The sequence below is a fragment of the Lepidochelys kempii genome, chromosome 6, assembly GCF_965140285.1.
Source record: "Lepidochelys kempii isolate rLepKem1 chromosome 6, rLepKem1.hap1, whole genome shotgun sequence".
Lineage (NCBI taxonomy): Eukaryota > Metazoa > Chordata > Testudines > Cheloniidae > Lepidochelys > Lepidochelys kempii.
In genome coordinates, this window is record NC_136385.1 from 26,768,356 (window position 1) to 26,789,822 (window position 21,467).

The following is a 21,467-nucleotide window of genomic DNA, read 5'->3' on the forward strand; positions in this document are numbered from 1 at the left end:
TTCTAACCTTGCTTATAGCTAGTTTTGTAATTTAGCTCTCATCAAAGGCTAAAAAGATCAGGAAACCATTTCTAGTCACGTTAGGTTTTGTTTCCACTTTTTTTTTTTCAATCTATATTTTGGGCCTATTCTTAAAGTACGCGCCAGACAGTCCCTTTTTAGGTGAGTTATTTTCTTCAGCAAGGCCTAGCAATCCTACCTCTCCCCTTAATGTTAACTAAGTAGAGGGTGACCAGTAGGAGAAAGATCAAAATGAAACCATGGACCCAATAAGGCATGTTAACATCACTTCCGTCACTTCCTTCCATCTTTCCTTCAAAATGTAACTGCTTTGGCCCCAGTTCTGCATGAGTTCACCTGAGGAGCTCTTTTTAGGCTTAGGGCTTTAAAAGGTCTTTGAGGCAGGTACCTTGCCCTCATATTTATATTAATAAACATTTGGCAATTGAGTAAATCTTTTTTTCTGGGCTGAGCATTGCGTGTTTGATAGGCATTTATGGGGACTCCTTTCATACTATAGATGCTAATTTAGGGAAAAAGTTGATTTTGTGGTTAAGACACACAGCCTTCCTGTGTGACCTTCGCCAAGTCACTTAATCTCTTTGTACCTCAATTTCTTATCTGTAAAATGGGGATAATACTTCCCTTTGTCTGTCATGGCTGTTTAGATAATAAACTCTTCAGGGCAGAGATTGACTCTTATTTTGTTTGTACAGCACCAAGCACAGAGGCGCTTCATTTTTCGTTGGGGTGTCTAGGCACCACCATAATACAAAAAGTAATAATATGGGCAAGAGGCTTAGATCATACGTTGGATTTTTTATAAAGCTGAAAAAATGAATAGTGCTCTTCCTAGATCTGAATCCCTTAGTGTCATCCCCATTTCATACATCGTTCAACTGAGGCACAAAGACGTTGGTGTGTGACTTATCTATAGGCACACAGTGCTTCATTGATAGAGCCAGGATTATAAACTTGGGCTCTGATCTGTGGCCATTGGGGGGGGTGTGTGTGTCTGTGTGGGTCTGCTTTATGACATATCTCCAACACAATTAGGTCCTAACGCTGGTACAGCTGGTCACGAGAGGATTATCTTACGGTAGGTGGCTCCTTCATTGTGTACTGCCTGTGTTATATTTGCTGTACTGCCCCTCTTCCTGAGGACCACACAGTCGGGGTGCCTGGGCATTCCCTTCCTCTTGACTGTTATGTGACCGAGAAGCTCAAGAAATGGATTATGGCAGTTCTGTTCCCAGCTCTACTACTCACCTGGTGGGTGACCTTGGCAAGACTCATCGCCACTCTGCACCTCAGTTTCCCAATCTGTAAAATGGACACAACCACACTGCCATCCTTTGCAAAGCACTGTGAGATCTACTGCTGCTAAGAGCTAGGTGTTAGTGTTATAATGGTCAGGGGGAGTGGATGTAAATTAAAGCAGGCATTATGTCAAGCAGAACGGTGCCTACTGTGGTGGTTTCAGAGCTCCAACTTGGCTAGGTCGGGGTGGGCAAACTTTTTGGCTTGAGGGCCACATCTGGGTATGGAAATTGTGTGGCGGGCCATGAATGCTCATGAATTTGGGGGTTGGGGTGTTGGAGGGGGTGAGGGCTCTGGGGTTGAGCCAGAAACGAGGTGTTCAGGGTGCAGGAGGGGGCTCTGGCCTGGGGCAGGGGTTGGGGTGTGTGTGTGAGGGTGCTGACTCTGGGATGGGGCTGGGGAGGAGTGGTTTGGGGTACAGGAGGGTTCTCTGGGCTGGGACCGAGGGGTTCAGAGAGCGGGAGTGGGTCAGGGGTGCAGGCTCTGGATGGTGCTTACCTCGAGCAGCTCCCAGAAGCAGCAGCATATCGTCCCGCCTTGACTCCTACGCAGAAGCATGGCCAGGCGGCTCTACACGCTGCCCATTTGCAGGCACCGCCCCTACAGCTCCCATTGGCCATGGTTCCTGGCCAATGGGAGCTGCAGAGGCAGCATGTGGAGCCCCCTGGCTGCCCCTACATGTAGGAGCCGGAGGGTGGATATGCCACTGCTTCTGGGAGCTGCATGGAGTCACGGCACACGCAGAGCGGGGCAAGCCCCCAACCCCGCTCCCCAGCTGGAGCTCTCAAGGGCCGGATTAAAACATCTGAAGGGCCCGATGAGGCCCTGTGGCCGTAGTTCGGCCACCCCTGGGCTAGGTTGTATTGGGTCAGCGCTAGGAGGTTAGCATATTGTTCTACAGAATCTCAACCTAACATTTTAATAATTTAAAAATTCAGGACAGTATGGTTCTATCCCTAGTGGCTGAGAGGTAAACCTTCTGTAACTGACACCATTCTGTCTGCCTCTGTTTGCAGAGAGCCTGAACCAACAGGTCTGCGATGTGCACTGGCCCCTGCATCTCAAAGGCATGTTACCTCAGATTCCCGGTGAAGATAATACAAATGTCAGCAGTGTTAAATATTTCACTCCTGCTTGAACTCACGTAAGGAAGGCGAGTAAGGAGCCCATTGCGATGCTCTGCACAATCTGCTCGGATCGACATTTCATAGCAGTGCCACAAGTGGAGTTACCACAGTTTCCTCTGCCCCACTCCTCACTCCCACTCTGACCTATGGAACTAGAAGGTCAGAGGGGAAGAGCAAAGCCCAGGCGGGCCTCTGAGCACCTTTAAAGGGCAGCCACGCCTGAAGACCCCAGTGGGACATTCAACCCCCAGCATGGGGAGCCTAGCCAGAGAAGCCCACCTGAACATATTTTGAACATACACACAACGTACTCGCAAAAAGAAAAGGAGTATTTGGGGCACCTTAGAGACTAACCAATTTATTTGAGCATAAGCTTTCGTGAGCTACAGCTCACTTCATCGGATGCATACTGTGGAAAATACAGAAGATGTTTTCATACACACAGACCATGAAAAAATGGGTGTTTATCACTACAAAAGGTTTTCTCTCCCCCCACCCCACTCTCCTGCTGGTAACAGCTTATCTAAAGTGATCACTCGCCTTACAATGTGTATGATAATCAAGGTGAGCCATTTCCAGCACAAATCCAGGTTTTCTCCCCCTCCAGCCCCCCAACCCACTCTCCTGTTGGTAATAGCTTATCTAAAGCTATTACCAACAGGAGAGTGGGTTTTTGTTGACCTAAGTGAAATGTTCACTTTACCTTGGCAATTCCAAACCACTTGAAAGAAAACAGCAACACGGCAAAGGGGAGAAAAGACGTTTTCATTTCAATTTTCTATAATAAATCTAGAGACAGGAATTCTGACAGCACGTCGGATTGCCCCAAAAATAAAGTCAAAAAGCATTTCAAGCTCCGGTTGAAAAACACAAGTAAAACAACAAGGGAAAGAGACTGATTTCAGAAGTGCCACAATCTTTGCATTGCAAATGTGTTACATCAAATAAACCACTCCCCCCAGCCTGTCTTAAGATGTGTCTTTTAGGGCATCACTATGGACCAAATTCTTCCCTCAGGTATAAACGTCCTAGGGCATTATATGTTTAACAGCAACTAATGTACAATGGCTCCTTCATATAATGCACTCTGCCTGCTTTGGAAGGGGTTAAAAATAGATCCTTAATAAAATCTAACCTTGCAGTCAATTCCCTGCTAGAGATTTTACCTTCCACCAAATCTAATTAACAGACATCTAAAAAAAGTTCTATGTTTAAGTCACTGTATGGGATAAATTCTTCAGCTGAGAAAGGATTTAACTTCAAACTTTAAACAGCTCTGGGCACTTGATCAATTTGCGAATGGGACTCTCTGGAGGGCAGCTGAGGATTTGTGTTTGATGGTTTTGGGGAACACACTGTTGTTCCCTAGCTAGGTCTTTAGGCTGTAACAGATGCATTCAGCTTCTAATCCGAGGCTGCAGCCGAAGAGCATGCACAGACGGCAGGCCATGGTGGGAACAGCGTATTTATCACTCCTGGGGCTGTGCAGACTGACACATATATTAGCGTTACTTCATTCACACCAGTCACAGCTGCCTCAGGCAGCCCCTTCCAGGTGTCTGAGTAACAGTAATGATTGTGAGCATTAACTATGCACCAACGAAACCCCTCCCAGTCTGAGCAGCAGAGGTTGTTATTAAAGCCTGAGTCAACGTTAGCAAACTCATCACAGGGAGTGCAATGGACTGGAAAAGGGTGGCGCTCAGCAGGCTTATGTGATGGGAATCATTTTAGATCATCTCCACCCCATTCTCTCTGAACATCCTCATTAAGTGGCAGCCCTTTTCTCTCCCCAGATGGCAGGCTCAATGTTGGCTTGGTCCTGGGGAAAAGTGCATGTTCCCTAGTGTGACTAGCTTCCTATATGCCCCCAGGCACATTACTGCTCTCATTGCCTGCTGCTCCCTGGGGGAAATCCTGGCTCCATTAAAGTCAGGGGCCAAACTCACATTGACTTCAGGGGGGTCAGGATTTCACTCCCTACATTACTCCCAATCCTCTCACCTTACTGCTAACATTGGTGTTACACTGGCTCACACCAGGGCACGATCTGGGTCTTTGCTTTTCTTTTTCACCCTCTGTATTGTGCTCATGCTGCATTATACACCCACTGAAGTCAATGAGAGTCTCCCTGTTCACTTCAGTGGGCTTTGGATCAAAGCCTTGAATAACTCTACCAAGCTCACTCTCTCCCACTTACTCAAAACCCTACTTAAAATCCACTTTATCCTCCTTCCATCCACCACTTGCTCCTTGCAGTCCCTCCCCTGGACTACTGCCCCATGTTTGTCTTGTCTAAGGGCCCAACTGGGTGAACAGTTTTGTATACATAGCTGATGGCTCTTAACTGGATGAGTGTGGGTCTGTGCGCATGACTGTAAGCTCTCTAGAGCGGGCAATGTGCCTCACTCTATATTTGTATAGCACGGTGTACGTTTACGTGGTTTTTAACAAGAAAAGTAAGCCAGGGTTCAGAATAGGGAGCGTAGAGTAGAAATGAATTGGCTTCCAGAGGTTCAGAAGCTTGGTAAAGAGAAACACCTGGAACTTGAGATGCTTCCCCAAACCTCTTTGATGTGGAAGTCTTGCAAGTCTCTCGTCTGACTGCTAATAGGCTGGTTTGATCAGATCAAAAATGCCATGAGTAAAATTTTCAAAAGCATCTAAAGAAAAAGCATTCAAAAGCTACTCTGAAAGAAGTATCTAAGTTACTTGAAAGCACCTAAGCCCCACTGACTGTCAGTAGGACCTAAGGCTTCTAGGTAACTTAAACGCTTTCAAAAAAATGTTACCTCCCAGATCAATAGCTCTGGACAAATTTTCCCAAACCGTAGGACTTTAAGAAAAAACCCCAACCAACCAAACTATTTCAAACCTAAGAAAAGTTTGGGTCATCTCTTATTTATCTGATCTGGTTTGCTCAGCCTTAAGCATAAAGATAGGCTGTTGCAGACATGAACTCAAAGACCATTATCAAATCCTACCATGGTCCCCTTCCTGCTCCCTGAGGGTTCTACGGGCTGGAGCCCCTGTTGTCATCCCTGCCAGGTGAGACACTTCAACAGGGATGGTCACACCACGCCAAGTGCTCCCATTGTGCTGCCGCACAAGAAACTCAGCTAATGTATTTTGATCCTAAACTGTCCCTTGTGCGTTTTAAGGGATGGCTCATGCAGCCATCACTTGACCACCCTCCTCAGCTCCACAAGAAAGCACATTAAAGCAGCACAAGCTCATTGAGAGCCACCAGACTATTGCTTTTCTTCCTCATGTGACTCGGAGCAGCCGTAAGATGAACTTAGCTCCCGCACCCTGTCATTGGTTAGAGAAGAGGAATAAGGAGAAAGTTTTCTGCATGTACATGGAATCCAGAGACTGTTACCAATGTGGGTTCTCTGCAGGAGGAGTGGAATCATCGCATGGATCTCATAAGCTGGCTCTCCTATTAGCGAGACCGGTGCTTGGAGTCATGAGTGGGCATTGTGCAGCTTCAATAGCGAATATTTAAAATGGAGCTGGAAGATCTAACAAGGCAGGGGCTGCTCTAGATTGAGTGATCCGCTACAGCTCTGATTATCACTTATTCAAGAGACGGCAAAGGGTCATTAAAAGGGCACGAATATTGTTTCCTTTTTAATTTTAAATCTATTTCCATTTCTTTTATTTCCTCATTTGCTTCCTAATCCTGGTACTCACTCTCTACAGTGCATGCGTGTGGCAGGGGTGGTGGGGCAGGTACTCAGACACATTTGGCAAAGCCAACAGAGTCATTATCACGGTCAAACACTGTGTAGTAGGGGCCAATGAATACATCTCCCAGGATCCACAGCGGGCCCCCAGGAGGTGGGACGTCCAGGGCTGAAAATCCACTCAGGCAGATGGTCTCTCCCTGTACAGAAATCTACAGGAAAGAGTGAGGTGGTCAGTAGAAGGACGAGTCTTTCATCCCTTCCCCTGCCCTCCCACAAGCTCTGCTCTAGGGCACCGATTGGTGGAACTGACTCTACGTGGGGTGAGGTATTAACCGTGATCATCATCATGATCTATCATGACAAGGACTGGCCCTGAGCTCTCCAAACCTAGTGGCAGATGGACTACAATAGTAGGAGTCACATGACGTCCTGTCCATTATTGCTCACTCTGCCTCCCTAGTTTCACCCACTGCAGGGGCTGATGGCTTTACTCAGTCGTGTCCTACTACTGCAACAAACCAGTGGAGGTCTCCATTGCTCTCTACAGACCTAGCAGCATGACAACATCCTGATTCTTCAGACTCATGCTTCTCCTCAAGTCTGGCATGCAGGGGTCTCAGCTGGAACCATAGTGCATGGAACCAATTCTGACCACACACACAGTGGTCTCACTCTCTGTAGAATTACTCCTGATTTAGACCAGAGTGAGCAAGGTGAGTGTCAGACTCTGTGGCTGAAGCTCTGGGCTGATCCTGCTCCACGGATCATGCTTTGGAGTCTTGCCTGCTCTCTTCAAGAGAGCAGGTTATGATGCGGACTCAGAGATAGGACTGGCAAACCGCTAACCTTACAGCAGTGAACAGGCACTATCCTGGCAGGATTCACGTGGTCACTGGGGTGAAACCCCCGCTCCACTGAATTGATAAGACTACCACTGACTTCAGAGGGGCCAGGATTTCACCACGAAAGCCCGGCCTCCTACATCTAGGTAAGAACAGCTAGCGTAGGAAAGGGAGCTGGGTAGAAGCTGCTCTGGACTCACCTTGAAGGTGTACTGTTCTCCTGTGAGCCCATAGGGCTTTCCTCCTAGCATGAGAGTGACGACGGGAAGGGACGGCACTTTATCGCAGGGGATCACGTACTGAAAAGGAAACAGCAGCAGTACACTGAAGCATAAGACCCCATGGGCACAGAAAGGCAGCTGGCTGGCAGGCTTAAGGAAAAGGGGGGTCACTAGGGGAGATGGTCAGGCCTCTCCTTCTGTGCTCAGACAACAGCCTTCTGCGGGTTAAGGAAAGGAGGCAGCCTATGGTAATTAGCACCCTCCAGCCTTAAATCAAATCCGAATGGGTTCCTTGCTGAGGCATGGGCCCCTTACGATCAGCAGGGCTCAGCGCAGTTCAGCGTGCAGAGTTTCAGACAGCCAGTGGGAAGACTAGATCAAGAGGTGGTGTGGTCCTGGGGGTAGCACACTGGAGTGAGAGTCAGAAGACCTTGGTTCCACTCCCAGCTCTGCCACGGATCCGCGGGGAGACTTGTGGCAAGTCACTCCATGACTCTGCCGGGCTCTCCTCCCACCCTTTGTCTGCGGTGCCTCTTACGCCGATTCAATGGGAAATGGGACTAGAATGCAGTTGGGCTCCTTTGAAAACCCCACCCTCAGAGCTCCTCACTTTACTAAGTGCACACAGGGCGCCTATGAACAATGGGGCCCCTAGGAGCTGCTGAACTATAAAGCACAAAACACTGGATGAGCAAAGCAGGAGCAGGGGCACAAATACAGGGGTTCAAGTACCTCAATCCCTTGGCCAGCCGGGCCCCAAGTTGCTCTCCACAGACCCAGTTTTGTCAATGGGGCTTGTTAGGAGCTATGCTGGGGTATGTAATGGACGAGTATTTGTTTCATTGTATGTCGAGGGAGATTTTTCAAGGGCTTGTAACACCATATTCTTACATCCTGCCTGGGACAGCTGGGGGATGGTTCTGTTCTAGCACTGAGGAAGCCCTTGGAGGGAGACGCTTTCAACCCCTTTTTGGCATGTCCTATTACTTGGATTGTAAATGCTTTGGGGCAGGGGGTGTCTCTTCATTAGGCATTTGTACAGCATCTAGCATAGTAGGGTTAGGCCCTTCTAGCTGCTACTGCAATAGGAATAGATGGTGTTAAACAAAAACCCCTAGAGACTATGGATAGGTGCAATCCATCTAATTATACATAAATTCTCTGAGTGCTGTTGATGGGGCCTGGAGAGAGCCAGGTCCAGAACGAATGTCACTACATTACAGGCACCCTTATCCCTGCAGAAGTTAATAAGCCTGATAATAAGTTAATAGGTTAATAATGCTCTATACACATTGTTCTAAAACCCTACAGAACTTAGTAGAGAAGGAGATCCTTCCTAGACCTTTATTAACCACCCTACAGAATCCTATACTGGGGACTTGATTCTCTACTAGGTTCTATAGGATGGGAAAAAAGCCCCTGGGAAGATTCTCATTGTACATTAAAACCTGTAGGACTTTTGTGCAAGTGCTCTCAAATGTGAGTTTACCTCCGCCCCTTCCCCCACTGCTACAGGGAGGGGATACAGGGTCTGAACCAAAGCCTACTGAAGTCAATGGGATCAGGCCTTAATTCTTGTCCCAGCTGGCCAAGAAACAGCGTGGGAGACTATTAAACTCCAGTCCATTTCTTCACTGGCTGCTTCAGTCTTAGTTTATCCAGAACTGGCGTGATCACGGTTCAGGGGGGGCTGTGATTTCTCCATGGCAACTTGCTCCTCCCACACAAGCAAGTCAGTTTCCAAAGCAGGAGAGAGAATCCAAGCTCACTAGCTGCGGTTCAGGATAGGGAGGAGCAGCGTGTGTGTCTCCCTCTCCCAGGCTGCTGCCCTTAATTCTCTGTATGGGGCTGTAAAGTGTACAGCATCTGGCTCGCCGTGCCAAAGGTCCCTGCCCCAAGGAGCTTGCAGTCTAGAGGCGTGACGCAGGACAGAAAGACTTAAGTGCTGATGGAACACTACCATTGGGTTTCAGGAGCTATGGGCAGGGAAAGGGAGGGCATTTGGGCCATATTAATCAGGAGGTTTTTCAGGAGTAGAAAAAGGAGAAAAGGAATCCCCCCCAAGAGGGGCTTCAGCAGAGCACAGAGAGTGGGAAGGGGCTGTAGGAGGAAAGACAGGTAGAGATGCAGGGAAGGACAGAAATAAGAGATCTACAAAGTAAGGAGAAGCTTGATGTTAACCTGTCTGAAGAGGGGAAGCCAGTGTAGAGATTCCAAGGAGTGGGGGCACCAGTATTTTGGAATACTCTGCCCTCCCCGAGTTTCCAATGCACCACCCAGTTTCTCTGCCGGGGTTTACCTGTCCTTTGATGAGTGGCTTAGCCCCGATGGCAGCCTGCAGCGCCTTCACCTCCTTCGTTGGCCCTGTAATGAGCGAGGTTCCGGTGTCCACAATAGCTTCACAGCCCCCTTTGCACAGGGTCAGGCTGTTGGCAACATCCAGTCTGTGTGAAGAAGAAGATTCCCAGATAATAAAAGCCCTTTGTAAGTTGGAGCCCAGGTTGCAAAAATGAATCAGTTAAACAGGGGAAAAAAAACCTTGATAGAACAGTATAAAAATACTGGCAAACTTGTGTAGGGGAATTAAGAGTTAAAACTCCCAGAATATGATGAAGTATGGAAAAACCTAGGCCTTAATCCAGCAAAACACTTGATCAAATACCTCACTTTAAGTGAATAGTCCCATCAACTTCAACGAGAGCACTCATGTGATTGAAGTTATACGTACTTTGCTGGAGTACGGCCAAAGCTGCATTTGTCCAGACATCTTTAATTTCTGCCTGGTGTCCCACAGCTCGCTGACATGCTAAACCTGTTACCAGGGTGAGTTAACCAGGATGATGACACATAAGCCTGTATGTATTCTGGCACTTCCCCTGCAGAAATCTGAATCCGTTTCCACGGTGCTTTATGCAGCAGTATGTACCACAGTGGACGGCAAAGGGTTAAAAGGGTTGTGTAACATTTCTTACTTTAAAGGAAGTGTATTAGGCCGGTGAGGTGGGGACTGGTTTGGCCTTTGCAGATGTTAAGTATCACAATACTCTGCACTGTTATAAAACCTTCATGTCAAGGGTCTCAATGCACTTTGCAAACATGAAATAACTTGGGGATAATGATACTTAACCCAGGTGCCAGCAAAGGGTGGGAGGCACTTGGAGATCCTTAGATCCTATCTACACTACAAAAGCTTTGCCGGTGAAGCTATACCAGCAGAGGCCCTTAGTGTAGACACAGCATATGCCCACAGGAGCTTTTCTGTTGGCATAGTGACAGCACTTCCCCTAATGACATTAGCTATGCTGGAAGAGGGCATCTTCGGTCACTATCACTGCAGCTACACTGGGAGGGGGTTTACAGTCAGAGCTGTGTCAGCTGTGGCTCTTTCCACACCCCTGACTGACAAAGCTACGCCAACAAAACTTTGTAGTGTAGACCTGGTCTAGAGCTTGGAATAGAAGTCAGGGCTTCCTGGCTAACAGCCCTTTGCTTGGACCACGCAACCAGGCTCAGTCTCTCTCTCACTTCCCTGAGCAATGCAGAGTGATTACTACTGCATGCCTGTAAGAAGAGGGCCCCTTCCATCAAGTGCTGAATTCTTGGAGCCCCATTCAGCCCTTACGTTCAAGCAACTCTGGGGCTTCGTCCCCTCTGGGAACGATAGCAATCGGTGTAGCGAGGCCCCGGGGGAGACAGGTAAAGATGCCAAAAGCCGTGATTTGGTGGGTTTACTCCTGCTTGAAGTTGGCATAAGCTGCAGCTTATAAGTGTTTGCACTGGTGGCTTGTGCCCAGCACAGAGCAGGCCTGATAGAAAACAATGGGATTTACACCCATGTATTCAAGGGCAGAATTTATCCCATTGTCTTCTGCCTCTCTCTACTTCCCAGGGACTAATTGGCTAGGTGTGCTATGGGATTTTGAAGGGTACAGTCCAGACGTGTGTGTGAGCGACAGAGAGAGAGAGAACGCGGAAAAGGAGGTGGAACTCACTGATCCATGTGGACCTGCCAGTATGCCTTGCGTGTGACATTCACCCAGTTGAAGTCTCCGCTATAATACTTGGGATCAGTCCCCCCCAGCAGCAGCTCCCCTCCAGGCTGAGCTGATGGGTCCCTGAAAGAGAAGAGACAGAAAATCAATTCAAGTAAAGCCGGGGGGGGGGGGGGGGGGGGGGAAGGAAGGAAGACACTGCTTCTCCAAGCACGCTCATTCTACAAGGGATCCCTGTGCACTCATGCCAGGGGGTGGGAAGAAGAGAGTGCGAGCACACAGGGCACCCACATATGAAAGGTGTAAAAATATTAAACCACCAACATTGTGGCTTAGGCTGTGAGGAGAGAGGGGATATAAGGGGACTCTAGCATGTCTTAGGCTAGCTGAGGGTGGAGCCATCCTGTAACAGCTATGGATGTTGTGTTGAGACCTGGAGAAATTCACTGTATGCAAGGAAAGAGCAATGGAAGAAGGATCATTGCTCACTGACAGCCTAGACTGGCCAACTTTTTTTACCACTAGCTCCAGGACTAAAGAGACAGACATAGACAATTTCTTTATCTCCCTTGCACTTTGGGCTAGGGCTGGGGCAGAATAAGCTCTGTCACCCCATGCACTAGTACAATACCCTGCATCCAGCCAACAACATGTGTTTATGTGGGTAGGGATGCAGCTGATCAAATGATCCGTTGTTATTGCCTGACTCTTGGCCCAGAGAACCAAATTCTCCAGGTTATTTCAAACACACAGATTGCAGCTGAATAGGTGTGAGGAAGCATTGCTATGGGGGATTTTTAGCCTTAACTGAACCAGAAACCGCTCCCCAATAAAGAGAGTTTTCAGCCCAAGGAGTCTGGTCTCTCCCAAGTAAATGGAAAACCATGCTCAAGTCTGGAGGGGTGGTGATGGGTATGACAAAACCAGCCAACGCCATGGAGTCAGGGCCTCCTGCTGCCATGATCCCAGTCCTTCCTCCGTATGGTCTTCTCCCACTCCCCTTGAAACTCACAGCCTCTCCTGGTCCACCACAGCACCACATTCAACCCCTCCTCTTAGAAACAAAGCCCCTGAATCTCCCCTCCCTCACACTGGTTTCATACCAATGTAGCTCTGTGGAGGTACTCCCAACTGTCACTGGTGCAAGGGAGAGGAGAATCAGGCCTCAACTCCTTCAGCAAGGCCCACCAGTGATTCCCATCACTACATGCATAGGGCTAATGTGAACCAACTCAGAAGGAATCCACGACTCCTTCCCAGTCCAGAGTTCGACTTTCTGCCAACATATACAGAGCGGGTAGAGTTCTGCACTGAGACCCCATTCCTCTACCCCCTGGGTAGGCATCCGGGTATACTTGGTCCTGCCTCAGTGCAGGGGGGTGGACTAGATGATCTCTGGAGGTCCCTTCCAGCCCTATTTGGCTATGACACTGTTAATGGCACCTGTGCAAAGTGGATGTGAAAGGCTACCATTTTGATCAGAAACAACAAGGAGTCCGGTGGCATTTGAAGAAGTGAGGTTTTTACCCACGAAAGCTTATGTTCAAATAAATCTGTTCAAGTCTTTAAGGTGCCACCGGACTCCTTGTTGTTTGCATGGATACAGACTAACACAGCTACCCCCCGATACTTGCCATTTTGATCAGATGGCATTAACACACCCACTTTGCACAGGTGGAAGTGACGCCTAAGGGGCCAGACGGGGAAGAAACTTAGGGCTGGACAAAGGGAGCTGCTAAGCATCCTCAAGTCTTTTTGGGGACGCTCATCTCCTCAAAGGATCAGGCCATTCGAGTGCCAGAGCCTCGGGGCAGGACGTACGCGGACTTTGCCCGGTGACAAACACGCTGTAGGCATTCAGGAAAGGGAAAGCTTCGCAGATGATGTAAATCAGCGGAGCTCCAGAGAACTGAAAGAATCAGGTTTTTTTTGTTTTTTTTTTTAAAACAACAAAGCAGCTATGTCCGGAGCGCCTCAATCAGTTGCCCGATGCCAAGCAACCTGTGGGAAGTAGCTACAGCGAGAGATGAATGCTCACTCTCCCTGCAGGAGTAAGGGACCCTATTGCAGGAATAGGATTCTGGAGCCAGGCCCTCCTCTGGTGTAAAGGGATGCCAATTTCAATACAGCTGCACCCCAATCAGCTGAGGATCTGGCCCTTGGAATGAGGGTGGGAGGACAGGAGGTGGCCCACAGGTTGGAGACAGCCAGACCAGATGTCTCAAGAATGAGCTCCGTGCCCCCCACAGCGTCACCTGTTGAGGTAGAAGGAAAAGATGTTCTTCTCCACCAGCTTCTGCTGAATGACGTTATCGAAGAAGGGTGTGACTTTGTCCACAGAGATCTTCGGGAAGGCCATACCCAGAATGCCGTCGAACTTGGCAGCGATGAAGGTTATGCCAGGCTGCTTGGTTGCTTCACCAAAGATCTGGTCCTTGACAACTAAGTCACCAATCTGCAGGGGTGGGGGGGAAGTCCACCAAAAACCAAGATGGTTAAAAAGAGACAGACAGTCTCAGAGTACCTGGGTGGGAGAAAGCACTTTCCTAGAAACAGGATGGAGTCAACGTGCGAGAGCTGTTCTCTGGTCTAGCATTGGCTAGAGAGATCCTGCCCCTTAATGCGTGCCTCACAGAGAAATCATGGGTGGATCTCAGGTCAGAACGCTATGCTACAAGTACAGGCCACTGGAGATACAACTCACATCTACTGCAGGCAGACCGACACTGGACCCTCTTAGCTCCCTGTGAATGGCATGACAGGAAATGCTTATGCTCCCTTCCCTGGATCAGACTTACTCCTCTAGCTGCTCTCTTATTTCTCTTGGCTCGCCCTCCTTGAGCCCCTCGGCTCGAACTGTGCCCCCTCCACTGAACTGAAACAGCCCAATTGCAGGTCACCAATAGCTTAGCTCCTTGGGGCAGGGAGTGTCTTTTTGTTCAGTGTTTGTACAGTGCCCAGCACAAGGGGGTTCTGGTCCAGGACTGGGGCTGCTAGGTGCTTACTATTATTGTAAGTAACAATAATAAATCCCATTCTCTCCTGGGCTTTCACCTCATGGCTTCCCTGGGCCTGCGCTTTCCCGATTCGCCTCATGTCCTCAGAGTGGTTTTTTAGTAACTTCTTGGCCTCCTCTCTGCCCCACACGATTCTGTATTCTGTCCCCGCTTTGGCATCCCCTAAAGAGAGGGAGTACCTCTCCCACCCATTCCCTCACCTACCACAGCGACCACCACCCCTACTGCCCTCCTCCCTAAGCTCTGCACTAGCGTGTCTGACTCCAGTTCAGACTGGCTCTCAGGTCCCCCCCAACCACTGGCAGTGCCGTTATCCTTCCTGTCTCCACACACATCTGGCCAGTTGCTGAGTCCTGTAGCTTCTACCTGCCCTTTCCTTGCTATCCCCTTATTGAGGTCATCCCCTGCAACCCACCCCTGCGACAACCGTCTCCTGTCTGGCTTGACTGCCTCACTGCTCTCCCCCATCAAAGGCATGTCTGAAGCAACCACTGCTAATGGGAACTCCCATTCTGACCACATCACTTCTGCTCTTTCAGTCCCTCCACTGGTTTCTGGTCACTTACTGCCTTGTATTCGAGTTCCTGTTCCTTATCCTTGAGGCCCTACAGAATCCTGTCCCCAGCTACAACTTCCCCTTGCATTCCCAACGTGCCTCCTCACCTTTCCATTCCTTCCGCTCTCAGCGGCCACCATGCTGCCTCCTACTCCTGAAACAACCTCCCCTCCCCCACCGCTCTCTTTCCTCCTTCAAAACCCAACCTACCTTATTTTCCTAGCTAGAATCTGCAGCCTCCCCTCATGAACTGTTGCTCTGAACCACGTTTGTCTGTCTAGTGGGATTTGGATGGCATGTCCCTCAGTTTAGGGAAAGTTTCCCCATCTACGTTTACGGCCCTACTTATGCCCTTTGAATTAGGAGACCCCAAACATTCAGAGAGCAGACACCACAGATGCTGGCTCCCACATTTCTCAGGAAAGCAGGTCATGAAATTGAGGTGGGCACTGAAGGGCTGTATTGGGGTGGTAGGAGGGGCAAAGTGGTAATCAGACCGATGTGAATTTAAGGTCAGCGATCTTGCCAGACTCATGGCTAGAAGGATTGACATGGTGTAAAGCACTAGGAGATCAGTTTGGCCCCAGTGAAGTCAACGGAGCTATGATGATTTATACCAGATGGGGATCTGGCCTTTGGTTTCTATCTCTAGCTGTTCACGAGATCTCATGGCTTAAAATGAGCCCAGGCAATTTTACCAATTGGACCAGGATGCTTTCAGAGTCCATCTTTCCTCAGTCCCTGCTGGTTGGGTCTGAAACTCCTATTGACGGCATTACAGTGAGATGAACTGTACTGAAAAGGAAAAGCTCAGCCTCTCTGACCTGACATCAGAAAACGATCCCTTGTGAATGACTAAAATCCCCCTAGGGTTAGATAGTGCCTCGCTCTGTGTCAGTGTGTAAGGGTGTGTGCACAGGCCTGCTTTGTGTGCAGAGAGTTCTTATTTTAACTGCACTAAGGACACTTTGTTTCAAAGTGTCATTTGCGTCACAAGAGAGAAAACCCACAGAGCAGGATGTGGGACAGAAAAGACCCGAGTGACATGTCCGGTAATGCAGTGAGAAGAGGGAGGTGTTTTCAGAAGTTATAAATGCACCACCACAGAATTACTTCAGTGCTTAAACAAGAGCAATGAAATATCTGACAGGCCCGATCCCCAGCTGGAGCAACGCTGATTTACGCCATCTGGGAAGCTGACCAAAAACTGCTAACATTTTGACATGCACCAAGGTAGCCAGGCATGCACGCACTTTCAGGCTTGAAGCCTAAGAGCATCTTTAGCAGAGCAAAGGCATTGGGTTACAGAACTTTCCCTCTTTAAGTCACTTGTTTGGCTCCCATCCAAGTACATAATGATAAAAAATCATTACTAGTGGATGCTTGGTTGGTGGCCTCGCTCCAGTTCCTTGCAGAGAGGTCTCCCGCATCACATCCTGCAATTGGCACCATAGTTAGCAGCCTCAGCAGAAAGACCAAAAACTGAAAGGGGCATGAAGGCTGAAGGCCAAATCCTCAGCAGGTGTAGGGCAGGGTAGATTCAATCACTTCAGTGGAGTGGGGTCAATTTACCCCAGCCAGGAATCTTGCCTTGAACTCGCCCTTCCTGCTGTGTGGCTAAATGAGGACTTCACTGTGCAGGGCCATCGGCCTAGCACTCAGCTGTCTGTGTTTTCTGTCCTGTTCTTGTAAAGCACCCCCTAAGCTTCCTGTGAAGCTAGAATCCCCTTGGCAGAACTTGGGATCACTAGCACTCTGGGAGGCAGGGGTTCCCCTGCTACAACTGCATTCATCGTTTGTTACTTGGAGTACGATTCCCACCTCCATCAGGAAGTCAGAAGGTTTTCTACAAGGCTAGTGAATCATGGGAAAAGGCTTCCAAAGAAGGTTGTGGAATCCTCCTCACTGGAGGTTTTTAAGACCAGATTGGACAAACAGCTGTCAAGGATGGTCTTGGTTGGTCCTCCCTCACTGTGTCGGGATGGACTAGAGGACCTCTTGAAGTCCCTTCCAGCCCTACATTTCTGTGTTTCTATTACCTCTCATGGGGTGTGTTTCCCTAGGATGTTCAATAAAGGTTCAGGATGCCCAGAATTACTGTTTAGGGGCAGGGGTTTAAGGGGAAAGCAGAGAAGGGAAAGTCACAGTCCTCCATTCCCTCTCAGCTAGTCAGCTGTCCTTGCCAAACACCCGCCAAGGCAGACCAACAGCTGGCAAATAGTGACTTTGATGGAGCTTTGCTGATATCAACCAGCTGAGGATCTGGCCCAGCTTGACGGCTGCATTTTAGGTCTGGCCTCAGACATTGACAATGGCCCCCATTTCACATCTCTTGTGCATCCCAAGCCTCTCTCGGACATCAGTGGGAATTTGGGCTGTGCAATGAAAGCAGGAACAGGCCCAGCACGGGAAGCCACTTAGGTTTCCAGCATTTAGCGCCCCACCTCTGAGAGTGCCAGGAACCCACTGCACTGCTCCCTTGGATTGTAAACTCGGCTCATCACAGGACAGACTTCGATCACTTAAGCACACAGGGAAGCTGAACATTGAAAGTTGCAATGGCTGCACAGAGCTCCTCTCCCCCAGCAGGCTCAGGAACAAACTAATTTTAAAAAGCTGCAATTTTCCTTCTGACTCATTTCACTCCCTCCATTAAACTGGAGAGCACTGAAACCTACCAACACAATCCCATAAAGCCAGCTGCTTTGGATCACCGCCCCACTCCATCATTGGAGCAGCTCCTTTCAAATTGCCTCTTCATCTCTCCCGTCACCTGTGCCCAGCTCCCCCCGCTGCTCTCTCCCTGCAATCCTCCAATCCCATGAACAGCAGCCGACTGCACAGGGCAAAAGCAGACATCTCTATTGGTGCTAGAGACTTTTTTTTTTTTTTTAAACCTAACAGAAGTGGAACATTTATTGCTAAATGCAAAATGACTTCACTGGGCAACAGCCACAAAATCCTTGGAAGGGGTTTTAGTGAATCCTAGAAGCTGCAAGGTTGAAATGGAATGACTAGGGTCTAGAACAACTCTTAGAGGTGAACGTTGTGATGCCAGGGATCTAGGCATGGGAGCAGGGACAGAGAGCTAGAATGGAGGGACAGGGATAGCATTGGGCACTGCAGATCTCCCAAGACCAGTGCAGTACTTGGGGGTGGGAATAGGGGGAGGAAAGATCTACTGGTTTTGAAGGTCAATCCTTGCTTATTGTGGGGTGGCAAATCCTCTCACTCGTCCGGGCAATACTGACGGTGAATCTTAGCAAGAGGAAACCTCACTCATGGTGTCATCTGACCACAGTGAGACTCTGCCCATTGAGGATTCATTCCGAATCAGTCCCAGAGTCTCCTGTTGCTTACGGGGATAACACCTACAAGGGAACGTTCTGGCTGTAAGTCAAGTATTTCTGCACTAGTCTAGAAAAGACTCTGGCAGAGGGGAGCTAGAGTCTAGTCCAAGCCAGATGGGAAATTCAATTCAGGCTGTTCTTCTGCTCAGTGTGGGGGGGGAGGAGGAGGAGGAGAGAGAGATCCCCTTCTTTTGATACCAGCAGACTTTGTTAGCCAACACTTTTCAACTGGGACAGGCACAGAAAATGCCAGTGGATTTCTGGGCCTACCTAAAATAGGTTTATAGACTATCTATTTTGCTAAGCAAGTTTAGGGCTCTCAAGCCAGCACTGAAAACTAAGGCCCAGATCCTCAGAGGTATATAGGCTCCTAATTTGCATGGATTTCAACACCTTTGAGGACCTCGGCCTACGTAATTTGGAAGCCCAAGTCCCAGTGACTTTCAACAGGACTTGAGCTCTAAGTCACAGCTGTGCTTCGGAAAGCCCGGAGCCCACATTTTCAAGAGTGATGAGTGATTTCGGGCATCTCATTTTCTGAGTGCCTCACTGGAGACACACTGAAGTAGCCTGATTTTCAGAGGGTGGATGCTCCGCACTTTCTGGTAATCAGGTCCCTTCAAGTTGTCTCAAGTTGAGTGCTGGGGTGAAAAAAATAAAAAGATGCAGTCCCTCCCCCCCAAAAAAATCACAGGTCACTTGAAAGTGTAGGCCCCAAGTTTCTACACAGAAGCAAAACTAATGCAATACAGGCAATAGCAGAGCAAGCTTACTCCGGACTGCCTCAAGTCTGATATGATGGAAGTACCCCTAGTGGTGGTAGAATGGAGATTAAACTACACTCACTCAATGCTTAGCCTCGCCAATGAGATCTGCCAATTGCAACGTGGACATGTGTCCCTAGGGGAGGTGGACTGAGATCCCCAACTAAGGCCCTGACTCAGCAAAGCACTTAAGCATGTGCTTACCTTTAAGGAATAGTGGGATGCAGTCTTTCCTAGTGACTAGAGAACTGGACTGGGAGTCGGAAGACCTGGGGTCTATGCCTAACTACTACTGGTCTGCTAGGTGACCATCGGCAAGTTGATTCCCCTCTCTGTGCCTCAGTTTCCCCACCCTACAATACCGACCTGTGTAAAATGCTCTGAGATCTGATGAGCAGTGCTAGGTATTACTAAGTCCCATTGAAATCAAGGGCACATGCCTGAATTCCTGGCTCAACGAGGGCCTACATGGGTTGCAGAAGTGAAGTACAGTCAATACTAACCCCCACAACATCCTGGCTGAGGTATCCAGACAGGCTCCCGGTTCCATAATGGATGGCGAAAGCTGTGCCGTTCTTCTGGTATGTACTGGATTTGGAGGAGTCGTATTTGTGATGGATCACTGCAGCGAGGAATAGGAACACAGGAGGTACACACAATATGAATGCTGCTCAGCAATTTACACAGTGCGTTGCCTGTCTGAAGCACTGGTCAGGCATTAGCTAATTAACTGAGTGGGTCAAAAAAAAAAAAAAAAAAAGCTGTCAGGAACTCCTAGAAATTAATGTCACAACCCACCTGAGAGATGTGATAGAGGATCCTCCTTTTACAAATGGGGAGGGGGGGGGGAGGGGAAGAAGCAGAGAAGTGAAGGTCACACTAAAGTCAGTGGTGGAACATAGATCAAGAAACTCACGACCACCAGACTCCTAATCCCACCCTCATAGCTCCAGATCATGCTGCTTCCCCTGCTCTTAGAAGTAAATGCATGTTGAAGGAGAGGGTAAGCAGAACCCTCATTCTTACATATGCCAATTCCAGAATGCCTTATAAAGCATTTCTAACATGTGAGCAATTCAATGATGAGATCCAATTTAGCAGTTGAATAGGATTTGGCTACCGGATTTGGAGACTAGACTACACATGGCTGATATGTCAGCGGACATTAGAAACCAAGAGAGTGATGCTCAAGTCACCATAATGGCCCCAAGAGGAAGATGCTTTGTGCTCCGGAGAGTTTGGGTGAATTTAAGTATATACAGGTATTAAAACATTAATTTTTGTATTCACTCATTTAGATCACATAGCGTTTCTTTCTTAAAGGTGACCTGGAAAAGATTTTTTTAAAATATAGGGTTTCTGCCCTTCTTTATAAATATGGCCTGGAAGGTTTTAGTTTAAAAAAATTTTTTAAAAAAATTGGGGGGGGGGAGGAAGAAGAGGGAAGAAGGATGTCTTCCCCCATTAGAGTGACCAGATAGCAGATGTGAAAAGTCAGGACAGGGAGCAGGGGGAGGTGGGGGTAATAGGCACCTATTACAAGAAAAAGCCCCAAATATTGGGACTGTTCCTGTAAAATTGGGACATCTGGTCACCCTATCCGCCACGCCTATTTGTTTTATACCTTAGAAAGTTCAGGAATTTTATTTATTTCTTCCCCAGTTTTGCTCAAGGGTCTAAATGGATGTCTCAGCAGACGTTGATTGTTTTTAATTATAAGGCTGGAGACAAGAAGTCATTAGCAATGACATCCTTGCTCCCAAATGTTTTTTCATCCCTGGAATTAAATAGGTCAAAAGACAAACAAGCCAAAAAGATGGAGCCTGATACATCACTGCCTGGCACCTTGTGCATAATCACATCTGTGCAAACTCAATTCCAGTTTGGGAGCATTTTACATTTGCTTTGCACTAGAGTAAAATGAGCGATGCAAGGTGCAAGTTGAGAATCAGGACCACAGAGCTGTGAACAGACCAGCTAAAAATCTCTTCCCCTCTCAAATGCGCAGCTATCTTACTCCTGGCTCTTGGGTTGTCAACCTTTCCCTAGCTCTCTAGTTGTACAAAATCTCCAAGACAGACCAGTCCTGAATCAGAGAGTCTCCAGCCTAGACAGGGCCCAAATCTCCAATATATAAAAACAAATGGGAAACAAACCCACTAAAAAATAAATAAATAAATAAATATTATATATATATATATATATATATGTTATACAAATATTTTATATAAAAATATTCATCCACCTGCCAAACCACTATGAATCACAAAGGGCACAAGTCCAATATTCACCTTCTTCCCCCCGCCCCCCGGCTTTGCAGGTCACCTTTCACGTTTGGAGAAAGTGGAGCCAACAAATATACATTCTGCTTAAGTAGCACATTTGGTGGCTTTTAAAAGGCATTTTACCACAGTTGGGTTTGACATCTTCTTCTTTGGAGATTATACTGTAACATCACAGGGCGAAAACCTTGTAATTTGTAAGCCTTTGGTTCTAGCCACAACATTTTTAAAAACATAGTTATTATTAATTATAGATCCATAAACATGTGCATGCATAGTCTGGGCAGTAATAAACTAGAAACTA

General features: G+C 48.1%; 1 protein-coding gene across 1 annotated transcript in view; it reads right to left on the reverse strand.

Moving 5' to 3' along the window:
* Positions 1-2,789: 2,789 nt before the first annotated feature.
* Positions 2,790-21,467, reverse strand: part of CTSD (cathepsin D) — a 34,321-nt gene continuing 15,643 nt past the window's right edge. The window contains exons 4-9 of the mRNA XM_073347227.2: positions 19,385-19,503; positions 13,450-13,649; positions 11,195-11,317; positions 9,502-9,646; positions 7,182-7,280; positions 2,790-6,348 (exon numbers count right to left, since the gene is read on the reverse strand). Of these exons, the coding sequence (XP_073203328.1) occupies positions 6,187-6,348; positions 7,182-7,280; positions 9,502-9,646; positions 11,195-11,317; positions 13,450-13,649; positions 19,385-19,503 (848 nt within the window). The 3' untranslated portion in view covers positions 2,790-6,186. The remainder of the gene's footprint in view (positions 6,349-7,181; positions 7,281-9,501; positions 9,647-11,194; positions 11,318-13,449; positions 13,650-19,384; positions 19,504-21,467) is intronic.